Raw genomic sequence first — 14375 nt, 5'->3', positions numbered from 1 at the left:
TTAAAATTCATTATTTTCATTATTGTTCACAAAAGTTATTATCTACCTACTAAAATTCATATATATAATCTAATTTATATAGTAATATAATACATTTTTTATGAGATGTCAAAACGCATTTAATTGCTAATTACACTACAACGCCAAAGAAAACACATGGTTTTCGAAACTGCGACTAAATAAAAGGATAGTAGCGATTATGGAGCAGTTTTAGATTGCGTTGCAAGCAGTAATTTTTAGTATTTTTGTTACTATTAGATCCGTATAAATATTAAATTATTTTTAAATAAAATTTTTTATTAATTTATGTATATAAATTCTGAAATTGTGAGTATAAATTATATTAATTTATGTGTGTAAAATTTTAACAAATATATATATGCAAATTATATATGCTTGATGTGAGCAAAATATTTATAAATATGAATGCAAATTATTATTAGCTAATTGCTGATAAAAAATAATAATATTTACTGGTAATGTAGCATCATTCATTGCAAAATTGCATAATTTAGCAGCAATTTTAAGACTAAGATAATTATTGCAAATTCCTAATAAAAGCGTTTTATACTGTCGTGCAATTATATCAATTCTCTTAGATAACTTTTCACGCAGTTAATGTGAAAAATAGTTATTTTTATTAATGTAACGTTACGTAATTAGATACATATATAAAACGTGTATCAAAATTAAATTAGTTAAGAAAATTATAGATAATAAAACAGAGTGCAAAAGAAAGTTTTAGGGAAAAAAAACTTTACAAACAAATAACACCAGCATAAAACAGCACAACAAAAGAAAAAGCATAACCTATCTAACTGGTAAAATATTATATCACGAAATCATTTGTATAAAAACTCAAATTGTTAAATAGTATATATATAATTTAATGAAAAATACACAACTTGGCAGAAAGTTGGAACCTAAAAACGAAAACAAAAATAAATAAAAATGGACCACAAAATACTAGCTACTCGTCAGAGGAAGACGAGAGGATACAAGATAAATTATACCAATTGGCTCCTCTTCTAATTAAGTATTATTATTATACCTATGATCTATGATTTATTTATTTTATAAAAATATATATGTACTATTTTGCTTAATATTTAGGTTAAATGATACTTATTAGTGTCCCTTATTCATCACCTAATTTCTTTAGATAACTTGGTACGTTATTAAAGCTTCCTTTTTGGTTGTTGTAATGCTGTCTATTCTATTCATACAGATTACAAACCATGGATTAAACAGATAAAAGTTACAATAATTAGTTGTTTAAATTGACATGGGAATCGAAAGGAAAACAATGACCCTTTCTCATGCAATGATTTTTAGCTAATTTTCAAGTCCACGCATGCATGGAAGCTCTAAGCACTAAGCAATTTCCATAATAAGTAAATAGTGGTCCAAATTGCACATAGATGTGCATTTAATTAACACGCAAATATCTATAAATATAACAATGATACTGGTGCTTTGTTTTATCTAATTTTGGATTTGGATTGGCATTTGGAAGAGTCGATTATTATTTATTAGATACACTAGGTTAATTAGAATTTAATTTTTAGATTTTGGTAAACATATCGATCAATATTTATAGAAATTGGATAAAGAGTACTCTAAGAATATTGGTTAAAAAAATTAAAAATAGAAAGTTTTAACTCGTAAAAAGTTTACATTTTTAATTGAAAGTTTTATATATCGTAAAGTGATCTTAAACGTATAAGAGAATTTTTTATTATAATAAAAACTTTTTAAATGGAAGTGAAAAACAATTATATAACCAATATATCTGACCTTTAATGATATCCAACTTTTTGAAAAATTATTGAAAAAATAATTTATAGAATATGTAATTATTACAATTCACCTTAATATACCGTTTAGTTTTTTATTTTTCTTGGAACATCGTTCTTTTTTTTGGTGTGTTTCTTTCTAAATTTCAGTAAAATGATTTTACAATGCAAGTTGGCTTTTCATAATCATAATTGACCCACACCGATGAAAACGCTTATTATGTTATTAGGTTCCGGTTTTATCTGATGCAGCTTCTAACTAAGACATATACACAGTGTCATTACTACATCATCAAATAAAGGAAAGTTTGCGCTTCAAATCAGTGGGTAGTTTATTTAAACAAACCAAATGGAGTATCGTACTATTTTTATCCTAAAATGTTTAAAATTGTATTAATATTATTTCACCGTCAAATTTTTCACTAACAATTAACAAAATTGATGTACTGTTAATAATGTTTTTGTTAAAGCTACATTTGTTTAATTTTCTTCTCTCATTTTTATCCTCTCAACAAACTCAAACTTCATTTTTTTATTCTCTTCTTTTTCTCTTTTACACTATTAATTCTCTAAGAGGGATTTAACAAAAAAGAACAAGGAAGTAGTAAAATGAAATTTGAGCTTGTTAAAAGAGTGAAAGTAGAATAAGAGGGTTGAGCAAATATAGATTTAACAAAAGTATTTGAAGGTTCTTGATAGTCTAGAAAAAGAGGGTTGAATCTATGACTTTCTTTAATTACTTGATTAATAAAGCCTTAAACCAAAACTTTTAAGTTTACTTCTGTTTGGTCTGTGTATGTGATTATGCAGGAGACAATTTCGTTTTGTCTCATAAATCGTGAAAAATAGAATCAGAGTAGAGATGAAGAAGATGACACACAGCCATATATCTTGGTTCAGTTGTCTAGTGCAATGTAACCTACATCCAGTCTCCACCACAACGTTGGTGGAATTTTCACTATCTTTCCAAGTATTACATACACCAATTTTCTAGAACTCAAACATAATCCTATTTGAGACACACAAGTTTCAACATAAACTTAACTTGGCTATGTAACTACCTATACTCAACACACTAAGTACTTATCCAACTTAGTAAGGGATACCTCTCAGGTACATAACACAAAATAGAAATACAACCAAAAGAAATCTGAAATCATTCTTGGCTTTTCTCTCCAAGTGTTTCTCTCAACCTTTTTCTCTTAATAGCTTTTTCTCAATGTCTCTTTTTCTTGTTTTTACTTCTGAATGAATACAAAGAAAGATACAACTTTAAAACAGATATATAAACAATAAACCATGAAGAATATGATGATTCACAGTCTTGACGCTATAAGTTGAACCGGATTCATCTCTCTCTGATAAAACTCTCCATCTTGGCGGAATATTCCTTTAATGTAGAAATACTATTTAAAACGTTAAACTCTCATAGGGAAGCTCTCTCTCAAACTCAGATTCTGGTTCTCTCTCCTTGTTTTCAAATGAAAATCAATTTTTCTTTTGTATCTACCTTGAGTCACGGTTAGAGTTTCTTCTTCAAAGGTCAACTACTTGGTCCTTGAACCAGCTGTAGCCCTTTTACTTTTTTTTCCATTCAGACCATAAAATTAGGGATTTGAAATCTAATTTGTTGGCTTAACCGAGGAAGTAGGTACAGCAACAACTTACTTGCTCAATGAAAATCCCAAATCCAATCTTTTAGATTTGTACTTTAGCTCTAAGAAATATTTTCAACCAATGATTCATAATAGAAAAATTTTGTCACCACTTTTTTTATTTTGCCCGAAATAATGGTGCAGGAGAAGGAGAAAATGTGAAGCAATTAACTTGCATGTTAAAGGAAACTAATTGCCTTTAACTTCTCTAAACTCTTCTTAGCTTACTTTTGATTCACTTGATTTGACATTAGCTTTTTTTATTATAGCTTTCCCTTTCTTCTACTTTGATTTTGAATTGAAAAGTAAACTTCTCTTCCATGTCTGACCAACACCTGAAATAAACACACGCTGAGACTTAACTTAGGGTTGCTTTGCTTTTGTTTGAAGGCTGCTAATGGGCTGGGTTTGTGATTCATTTTTTTTTAGTTTTCCACGGTATCCCCCAACCCGACAGGTCAAGGACTAATCCGTCGCGGATCTGAGCTCCATTTAAGGGTCTGCTGCTGGCCAATGGGTTGCTGTATGCACAAGGCGCACAACTAGAAAATGGATTAATACAGACAGATTTACAAACAGATTTAGTCTTTGTTATAGACGGATTTTTGGTTGCCGAGAAAATTACCGACGGATTTTGTCCCTTTGTAAAAGCCCCATCGGAAATTATTTACCGACGGATTTTTTCTGTTGGAAAATTACTGACAGATTTTTACCAGTTACCGACGGATTTTCCCTCTGTAAATTCTCCATCTATTTCCTGAAGTCGACGAACTTTTCGACAAATTTTTCGTCTGTAATTACTGACGGATTTTTTGATGGATTTTTCATCTGTATTACAGACAGATTTTTCGACGGATTTTCCGTCTGTAATTACAGACGGATTTTTCGACGATTTTTTTGTCTGTAATTATAGACGGATTTTCCAACAGATTTTTCATCTGTAATTTGAACCTTGAAAAATCATCTCACACTCTGATTATAGACAGAAAATCCGTCTGTAAATCCGTCAATAAAGTAAAATATTTTTTTTCCAGTTACAAAATAAACTTATTTTCATACAAAATAAATATAAATTTAACACAAATTTTTATCTAATTTGTATTCGAATATTTATAATATTTCAAAAAATAAACAAATTCATCGTATTATCAAACTAAAAGAAAAGTACTATAAACAAACAAGTCAATATAATTCAAAATATAAACAAAGTGTTGATACATCAATTATAATAACAAGTAACAACCATACATCAACAAAGTGTATTGATACATCAACTATTGTCCTCTAATTAAGTCAAAATATACAATAAGGTTGCTTAATTAGGCTCTAAAATTGGAACTTCATCTGTACAGAAACCATTAATCATTATTGTGTCCATTGATTCAAACTAACAGTGGGGTCATGAATTGATCCTCTGCCTCAGGCTTCTCTGCCTCCTTATATTTTTCTATTTCTCATCTGTTTCCCAAGTATCAAATTCTAACAAAAATAAAAAAAATAGTGATAACATAATCTATATACAATGTATTCTTGAGATGAATAAGTGAAGCTCACCTCAACATCTGGTCTAGTTCCAATGACTTTCGATTTGGGGCTGCAAATTTAATAGGAGAAATAATATGACCATGGGTTAGTCAGAGAGAGACCAAATAATTATTACATTCAATTACATTTGATATGCAGCCATCATTATAAGCTAAAAATAACATACCAGACTCAAAATAGAACTGGCAAAAGATGCTGAAATCAAGTGTATATATTTTTTGAATGTACCTCTAAGTCAATGAGCCAACTATTGGCTCCTGATCCGGATCCAGGATGAAAGTGATAGGCAGGCAATGTTCCATCCAAACATACTGCATGTAACACCCTAACTACCAAAGCTCATGCTTCCGGCTACGCGACTCTGATAGCTCGGACATTACGACGACACTTATATTATTTAATACTAAAATATGAGCCTGTTTGAAACTTTAAACCGCAATACCGCTCCTAAAAATACTTTCGTTCGATAACGTACATCCATAGATACCATACAACTTACAAAAACTCATAAAGAGTACATACATATATACACTTATATACATAGATAATATTATAAGCATTATCCAATACAATTCCTATCCCTCTTACAGAACATATCAAGATAAAGGCGAGGGTACAAAATATACTAAAGCAATACAGAGTTCTCAACAACAACTAAATAAGCTCTTCGTAACTTCTACGCCCATATCCTGAAAGGGGAAAAATGTAGGGGGTGAGAACATCATCCTCGAAAGGGTTCTCAGTAGAGGGTTTTTGGGAATTACTGTAATAGGATACATGAAGATAACCGCACCAGTGATTAATAACCGTCTCATGCCTCTTTTCAAAAACAACGATTTACAATGAAAGTAAAGTCGGAAATCTTTTCTGAAAGAGGAACCTTTCAATTCTCAAAAACTCAAAAGCCATTCAAAAGGATTTATCTATGCTGAACCAAAATAGCCTTTCATATTTTTTTCCAAACCAGAGACACACAAAACCAAAACCAACCGTCGGTTCATCTCATTTCAACCACGGCCCTAGGCCCAAACAATCCAACCATCAACCAATCACCACAGTCCAACAGAGTCCCAGTAGCAAACACAAATAGGAAGATGCAAGCACAAACAAACAGTTATTGCAAGTAGAACAATTAGCAATTAATCACATAGGCACACCAAGTATAATATACACACCCAAACAATGTCACATAGATGCATATGATACATGCCTGTCCCTAGTGGCTGATGATATCATCTATCGGTTATATAGCCAACCCGACACGTCCTGGTAGCTAACCATGGACAGAAACACCCACCGCGGAGCAAGTAGGTTTGAGCTACAACCCAATTGCTACTACCCGCTCAACCCAGAGCCAGTGGAATAACCACTACTGCGGCTACTACCCAGGCGGGTGTTTAACAGCTCAACCTGGAGCGAGTGGAATCACCACTACTACCGCTACTACCCAGGCGTCACAGTCTCTGACCTGGAGCAAGTGGGACGAACCACAACCCTTGCTACTACCCAGGTATCTCAAGTATATATTCATTCAGTCCCAGTCATGGATCAACATCCATCTCAGCCATCCGGCTTAAGTTCATAATTCATAGTCAGCCATACGGCCCATAACTCATTCGGCAATCAGCCATAAATCAATATCATACACAGCCATTCTGGCCCATAACAAAACAGCACTTCCACCATCCAACATCATCAAATTCATAAACCGGCATTTAAGCCATAAATCACTTTTTCTCAAATCGCTTTACTTTGAAATCAAGTTTCAACTCTTTTCAGCATTGGCTTCAGAAATCTCATTTCTCAAATCATCTCAGGCTCATAAGCCAAGTTTACTCAAAGTGAGTTCCCTTTTTAAAACAAAGCCACTCTCGACATCCTCTTTCCAAGACTTCCAAAACCATGGAAAGTTAAAGATTCAATTTGGGAACAATCAAAATCACCCATTCCACAATGGAATTTTATAACAAAATTTCTCGGCAGAGTCCCAAGTCTTTAGGGGAGAATAACATAACTCATTTCACCAAATTCATTTAAAATCATTAAAACATTGGCTTTCCGATTTGAGTAGGAAAATAGGATCTAAGCCAAACCGAGTCACGTAATCATTTACTTCTTTCAAAGCCGTTTCCTTTACTTAAGCAAAACCAACTTCAAAATACAATCACCAAATACACAATATCTCACATCAGTACCCATATGTAATAATTCCAATAATAAACTCTAGTTTTCGGAAAGCGCCCCTACCTCAAAACGCAATTCCATTACCCAAACGTCTCACGGAGTCCCTTTCGCCTCAACGCGAAGTGACGGCAACCAACAACTCGGCTCCACTTGCTTTCTCAACAATCTCAACGACTCTAATCGCAACATACAACAAGTGAAACTCAATCTTATAGCAATTAACGCCACAAACCTCAGCGTGAGATAACAGAACAATAACGAAAGGGCTTTCAGATCGAAACGCTTACCGAACCGAAGAAGGAACGGCTAAACCGAAACAGCGGCGGTCTCCAAACCGGCTCGACGGAAGCCCGGTAGCCACCTCAAGCGGCAGCGGTGACGAATTCCAATCACGACGACTGAAACCAGCAGGCAGTGACCATAGTAACCTCTGAATTCAAAAAGAATAGAAATCTCAAATAATACCCTTACCGGCAAAAGTAACCAGAACCTCCAACGGTGGCTCCGGCGGCAGCAACTCGCGTAACTCCAAACGACACCGCTTCAGTGGCGGTTTCCGGCAGACAGGCATGGTGGCGCGGCCCCAGACGGCAAAGGCAATGGGGAGCTCTGGGGTTCAGTGGGCAGATCTGGCGGCAGGAGGAGGCACGAACGACGGCGGCGACAGCAGCACCTCCCTCCACCCCGCGTGTGTGCTCTCTGTTCATGAGCCGCCAAGGACGGCGACGGAGGGGACCCTGGTAGCGACAACGACGCGGCTTCAAGGTGGCGGCGGGAACCTCGAAGGCGTTCAGTCCTCACCGCGATGGCGAGCTCGTGGCGGGAGTGGCGGCGGCTTCTCCTTCCCAGTCCTGGCTCGCGCTCGTCACCCCCTCTCATGGCTCGTTTTGATCTCTCTCTCTCTCTCAGCCTGGTTCGGCGACATCAGCAACAGGGCGGACTTGACGGAGAGCAGAACGGACGGCGAGGCTGATCGCAGGAGACTCGACGGCGATGGCAGCGGGCCCTTGCTGTGACGCCGTCCCTCCCTCTCCGATTTCCCCCATCCTCTTCTCCGATCTTTTCCTCCATGCTTGTGTGTGTTGCTATGCTGAGGGAGGATGAAGGTGCTGCGTGATTTTGGGGAAAGGCTGTACAGCTGCTGGGTTGTGGGGAAACCGGGTCGGGTCACTGGGTTAGGGTTTTCATTTTTTAAAATTAGGGTTAGGGGTAAATTGGTAATTTCACTTAAAAATAGGGATAATATAGTCATTAGAAATAAATTCTAATCCAACAATAATAATGTATAACAATACTATTTGCTCATCAATTTCACACTTTATTTTCAATAAAATGTTCAAATCCAAAAATTAGAAATAATATACTTAATTTCTTCATTTTCCAAAATAGTAATATCAATATTCTAAAATATCAATTATTTAGTCCAAAATCATATAAAAATCCTTTTTATTTCACAACTACCAACTATATGATTTAAATATAGAAAATAATCCAATAATTATAAAATTGGATAATAATCATAACTCGTCTCAAATCCAATAAATCAAGAATTGTCTTAATTATCTTTAATAAAATAATTTCTGAAATTAAGGCTATAAATAACTATATGATTTGAGACTTACGCATAAAAAGAGTTTTCAAAGGTTCTGGGTCTTACATTGCAAATGTAGCACAAGAAAATATAAAGCTTAATAATCAATTTTGAAGCATTTGAGACACTAATTTCGTTTCACAATAAACTAGATAAGCTTTGTCATTAGAGAGAGGAAACAGTAGGTACCAGCTCTTTTGGCAGTAGCTCCATTGATAACAGTAATGGGCACCATGAGAGGAGGTGACTGGGAAGGCAGCTTGCATGAAACTGATGAGAATAAAGCATCGTTTACAAATTTAGATAGCTGAGCCTGAATCATGTTCAGCAATCTACTTTACTCATGAAATGAATGTATGAGATACTAACCATAATCAGATAGCTCCAATTGGATACATGATTGGACAATATGGTGTAATGAATTAGTCCAAAGGAATATGAAAAACTTCACACCTCACTACACGTGTTAATCATATTATTTTTTTAATAGATTGAATTTTAACATCAAATACTCTATATTTTGTATGTGTGAGAATTAGTGGAAGAATGGGTCATGAACTAGTGGGAACAGCAATGAGTGGCACTAATTACTTTAGTATTCATGTGCAATAATATACAAATAAATAAATAATACTGTGATCTATTGTGTTGAATCAGTCCCACTCCACCTGCTAAATAAACCAAATTCATAATTCCTAATCTAAACTAAACAGAAACATTGAAATCATGGAAAAATACTGTTTACAACTTTCTAATGCAAAACTATAATTAGAGAGACCCACAAAATTTTTTTTCTCTTATTCAACACATGCACAAAATGTATCATCAATCAACAAAAGAATCATCTTCACCCACTTTTTTTTCATATAACTTCTCTATCTAGAAGAAGACATAAGAGATTTGGAGATTATGCAGATAAAGAATCTATTGATCAGAAAATAAATGAAGGCATAAAAGGGTACTGCAATTTGTTCACAATTTTCATGTACTTCCTTTATCTTTGAGGTGTCTATCTTTCTTTTTTCTTTTCATTTGTGTTATGTTTTTCATTCTATCTTTGAGAGATTACAAAGACTTAATTACAATGCAAGAAGTTCATCTCATATTTTCTTAAAGATTTTACAGTCTCTATCTATATTTTAGAGATGCATGGTAAACAAATATTAGGCAAACCTTAGGTCCCAATCTCTATTCACATCCCAGTATAAAGAGTACGATGAGTTCACAACACTTGACAGAAGCCAGAGAGGCCTATAAAAGTTTGTCCACTTATCAGGGAAGACGTGATATTTAAGGGCCGAGAGAAAGATAACTGGCACTGCGGTTGAATATTTTAAAGCTGAAACCATAACCAAAAGACAAAAGATGAGTTGAAAACATGATAGGTTGATCATTAATGATTAAAGAACTCAATCAATAAAAGAAAGAACGTAGAAAACCATCAATTAAATTACAAATAAAAGAACATGATTAACTAAAACAGTATAAAAGACTCCAACATTAAAACCAATATTCTTAACATATTATAAGCCTAAGATAGAAGAATAATGTATTACATCAATTTTCTAAACCTGCAAAATTTAGACCAACAATTGATAACTAAAAAAAGTTCTGAATAGGAAACAAAAAGACAGCATGATTTAAGGCAATAAATAGCTCTTACCATTCAAAAGACAAGTTTTCTCCCCGGTATCTTTGTACTGACGGAGACATTGGTTTAGATGGAAAAGATAAAGCAAGACAAGCACTAAAGGGATTGCAACAGAGTGACTGCCACACACAGAATCAGCTTCCAACCAAGCAATTGTGGCAATCTACAAAGATTTTAGAAAATGGATCCCCTAATTAGAGAAGTCAATCAAGCATCTTGAGAGCCAAGAACAAAAGATACAAGTCTAGAAACTAAAAATTTTAACTATTAATGAACAAGCTCTATGGAAAAGGAGAATGGTAAGAATGTTTAAATCTGTAGACAAATTACAAATATCAATATTATATAGAGTCCACAGTGCTGTTTTTTTCTCGAGAATATTTTGAACAAAATCAAGGAAACTTGTTCCATGACTTCAGTGCTATATATTTGTGTATATATATAAATCATATGCATAAACTTGACAACATTCTGCCATAATCAAAATAGGAGTCCCATAAGTTACATAAAATCACAAAAAGTTAACTCTAAATAGAAAAAGGCATTAACATCAACCAATCAGAACCAAACCTGCCGATGTACCATCCTACATATAGAATGCTCCAGATCAGAAAAAACCTGCATAAAATCATAATCTAAATAAATGAAGGAGTGAATTAATAAAAAGTTAGAAACCAAAATTTAGATAAACAAATATGTTGATTCTAAATTTCCTAGAGAAACATATCTTCAAAAGCAAAGCAGACCTTTGCCATGGAAGTGAAAATATCAGCCAAGAAGAAATCAGAGAATGATATTGCCTGTTTACATGAAAATACAAAAATATCATATATTCAAACATAGTTCCAACAAAATATAAAATAAAAAATTGGTTAAGGAATAATATGAAGTTTGCTAAAGTTTACGCTCACATATGAAATTCCTAAGAATCTAAAAAAAAAAGAAAGAAAAAAATATAATTTTCTAAAGCTTAACATCAATAGTTCCCAAGTATCTCTGAGGAAGGAGAGGACAAGTTTCAAACCAATGTGGCAATGCCTCTTCAAGGGTTTTTTTACTTTTTTCTTGTCCACATAATAGTGTATTTTGTGTAACTGACAATGTTATTGATTGACAACTGACAATTGGTTTTTTATTTTGAATGGCATCTTTATGATCAAGGGATTTAATTCTTTTCATGACATAGTAAGAGGCAGCAGTGTCAAGTCCACTTGTTGGTTCATCAAGAAATAAGAGTGTTGAGGAGTCTTTTAAATACAAAGCAATAATTGTGATATCAAAAATGCTTTGCAAATCAGAATTTAACACATGCAAGAAATGGAGTAAAATATTAACATCAACTGATATTTGCCAAAGTAATCATATTTATGAAATGGTTTACGATATTGATAGGGCACAAAATTATTGCTGTTAATCTCATTCTAATCAGTCACAGAGTAATTTCAATCTATATACTTAGCATATTGCATTTCATGAACTGGTATTTATAGTTCTTTCAAATGCAAAATGAGCAAAAGGTTTTATTTCATTAGATAGGAATAAACTAACTAATGCATGTGTTAAAACTCAAGAAACATAAGAAAGAGTGGAATACTAGAGAGACAAGCTTTGAAATAAAAGCAAATCAATTACAAATATAAATATCAGAAAATCAATTGAGACTGATTTGAAATAAAAGCATAAGCCTATTGTTCTCATTGTTAAGTCTTAACTCAAACAAATATATATTGTTAAGTCTTTACATATAAAACCTCATGATAAGTGAGTTTTTCTTCTGTGCAGGTCGGATGAGAAAAAGGGAGCTATTGCCATATGTGATAAGATGGGATTAAAAGGCTATCAAGTAAGTATATACATTCCCTAACATGTGAGATTCAATAAAAAGGCACAATTATCCCAAAAAAAATTGCTAGTAACTTATAAGTTATAAGCTCTAATTCATTTTACCTCGCCATGTAATGTCACTTTTGATCAGATGGGGAGAGCTAGACAGATGGCCGAATTAGATGCGCGAAGAGCTGAAGTCTTAGCCAAAGCAGCAAGACTCATACGGAAACAAATCCGTATACATTTAGCAAGAAAAGAGTTTATCACCTTGAGAAATGCTACAATTCATATCCAGAAAATTTGGAGAGGTAAGCTGTCTTCTCATAACTTTCTGTCTTCACATAAATTTGGAGAGGTAAGCTGTCTTCACAGAACTACTAAATAATTAATAAAGGAGTGAACATTTAAGATAAATAAGGATACAGAAATTGAACTAGGCAAAGCAATTACAACTAGAATGTGAATACAATATACCTCTAGTACACATATCTGCGCAACATTATCAACAAACTGCCTAGAAACCAGAACTGCATCCAAAAGAAAGAAGCCCTTGTCAGTGCAACAGCAATTTCTAATCCATATTGATTTAGGCACCACATAACTGAGCATCAATTCAAGACGTAGCCATGATCTGAAAACTCACCTTTACCAGATTTGCCCACAATGGATGCAGCAAGTACAACCTATATAGGTGAAAAAAATTTAGAACATAAATTCAAAGTTGTATAAGATAATTCAAGCAAATAGAAAGAAAGACTGAAGTATTCCCCAATCCAGTTAAATGCATCATTTTGCAAAGGAATCCAGCACTGCCCCAACCTCACAATTTTGGCTACGCTCAATGGGCAAGTAACTTGCATATAATCTAATTCATCACCAATTTTGTACGAAATAGAATTTACAACAACCTATCATAGCTAAATTTGAGGAGAAAGAAAATAACACCAGGTATCATAAGCTAAATCAGAAGATCCAACTGTAATCTTGAAGAACATTCAAATACAAACCTCATCATGAATAGATCTCAATTATAAGGCAAGTGTGTACAATTACACAACACAAAGCCCATGTAAATGTATCACAGATTCAAATTACATGCACATATCAAAATTGTAGCTGATAGAGAAGCCTAAAATAAATATCGAAGTGCGGGATTGTGAGGAAACAAAAGGATTACCATGTCTGCGTTCGATCTTTGAAATGACGGAAGTGATTATTGTCTCAAATTGAATCTAACAAGAAAAAAAAGTCTGTAACAGTGTTAGGAGCCATGAGATCAGAGCGTGAGATGAGAAGAATGTGCAGTGAGGGCAAGTGAATGAAGAATTCGAAGAGAGAATACAGAAAAAGAAAAGAGAAATAGAGGTTACCAGAATGCGATCTGAAATTCAGAAGCGCAGATCTAAATGGAGGGGACTGAAACACAGCTCAAACAGAAGCAAGAAAATGGAGCTTGTAAGCGATGGAGCTTCTTCATGGACGGAGCGATGGAGAGAGCGGCGGCGGTGAAAGAAGCTCCTGCAATGTTTTCCGTCTGTAATTTATGCTAATTCATTTTTTTTATTTTTCGACAAAAAATCTCTCTGAAATTCCGTCTGTAATAGCTAATTTTTTAGTAATGGCAGGATTCGAACCCTCGACACTTGTTTAAACGGGCAAGTGAGCTGACCACTCAACCAACCCATTCATTTTTCATTCAGTTGCTTCAGATCATTTGGTTTCATAGATTTGGGTTGCAATAAAGAGTTTGGGCTTGCACACTAAATTAACATTATCAAATCTACTTGGGTTATTAACTCGAATTCAATATGTTTGTCATTATCAATTTTGTTATTTAAATTTCTAAACTCAATAATATTATTAACAGTACATCAATTTCATTATATATTAGTAAGAGATTTGATGGTAGGATAATATTGATGTCATTGTAAATATTTTGAGATAAAAATAAGATAATTAAAACGTTAAAGACTAAAATAAAATTCACTCTAAATGTTAGAGACTAAAATAATACTTCAGTTTTTTTATATATAAACAGTTGCTATCTTATTAGTTTTATAAAAAAAAAATATAAAACCTAAAAAGAGACCACTATTTATGATTAACAAAAAGAGTAAATCATTGTT

The 14375-nt window shown here is 33.6% G+C and overlaps 1 protein-coding gene across 19 annotated transcripts; it reads right to left on the bottom strand.

Annotated features, from left to right (window-relative positions):
• Positions 4617-13990, bottom strand: LOC107638875 (protein ERD1 homolog 1-like). Of its 19 annotated transcripts, none has more exons than XM_021120806.1 (14): positions 13620-13772; positions 13427-13499; positions 12893-12932; positions 12724-12776; positions 12517-12623; positions 12370-12407; positions 11167-11222; positions 10993-11039; positions 10435-10585; positions 9945-10110; positions 8936-9041; positions 5225-5308; positions 5006-5045; positions 4624-4930 (listed from the first exon to the last, which is right to left on the bottom strand). In XM_021120806.1, exons 6-13 carry the CDS (start codon positions 12375-12377, stop codon positions 5019-5021), a joined length of 645 nt encoding a protein of 214 aa, XP_020976465.1. In that variant the 5' UTR covers positions 12378-12407; positions 12517-12623; positions 12724-12776; positions 12893-12932; positions 13427-13499; positions 13620-13772; the 3' UTR covers positions 4624-4930; positions 5006-5018. The 19 variants fall into 19 exon arrangements, 16 of the variants coding, with proteins under 16 accessions (XP_020976465.1, XP_020976466.1, XP_020976467.1 ...); XM_021120807.1 differs by having other exon boundaries at positions 12517-12609; XM_021120808.1 differs by having other exon boundaries at positions 12517-12584.

Source organism: Arachis ipaensis, chromosome B04 (genome assembly GCF_000816755.2).
Source record: "Arachis ipaensis cultivar K30076 chromosome B04, Araip1.1, whole genome shotgun sequence".
NCBI classification, from domain to species: domain Eukaryota; kingdom Viridiplantae; phylum Streptophyta; class Magnoliopsida; order Fabales; family Fabaceae; genus Arachis; species Arachis ipaensis.
This window is presented reverse-complemented; position numbering and strand designations above follow the sequence as displayed.

Coding starts and splice junctions, on each gene's coding strand:
- LOC107638875 (XM_021120805.1), bottom strand. Junction 11,040..11,166: donor TTCACTTCCATGGCAAAGGT/CTGCTTTGCTTT, acceptor ATTTTATGCAGG/TTTTTTCTGATCTGGAGCAT. Junction 5,309..8,935: donor TACTGTTTCCTCTCTCTAAT/GACAAAGCTTAT, acceptor GTGTTACATGCA/GTATGTTTGGATGGAACATT.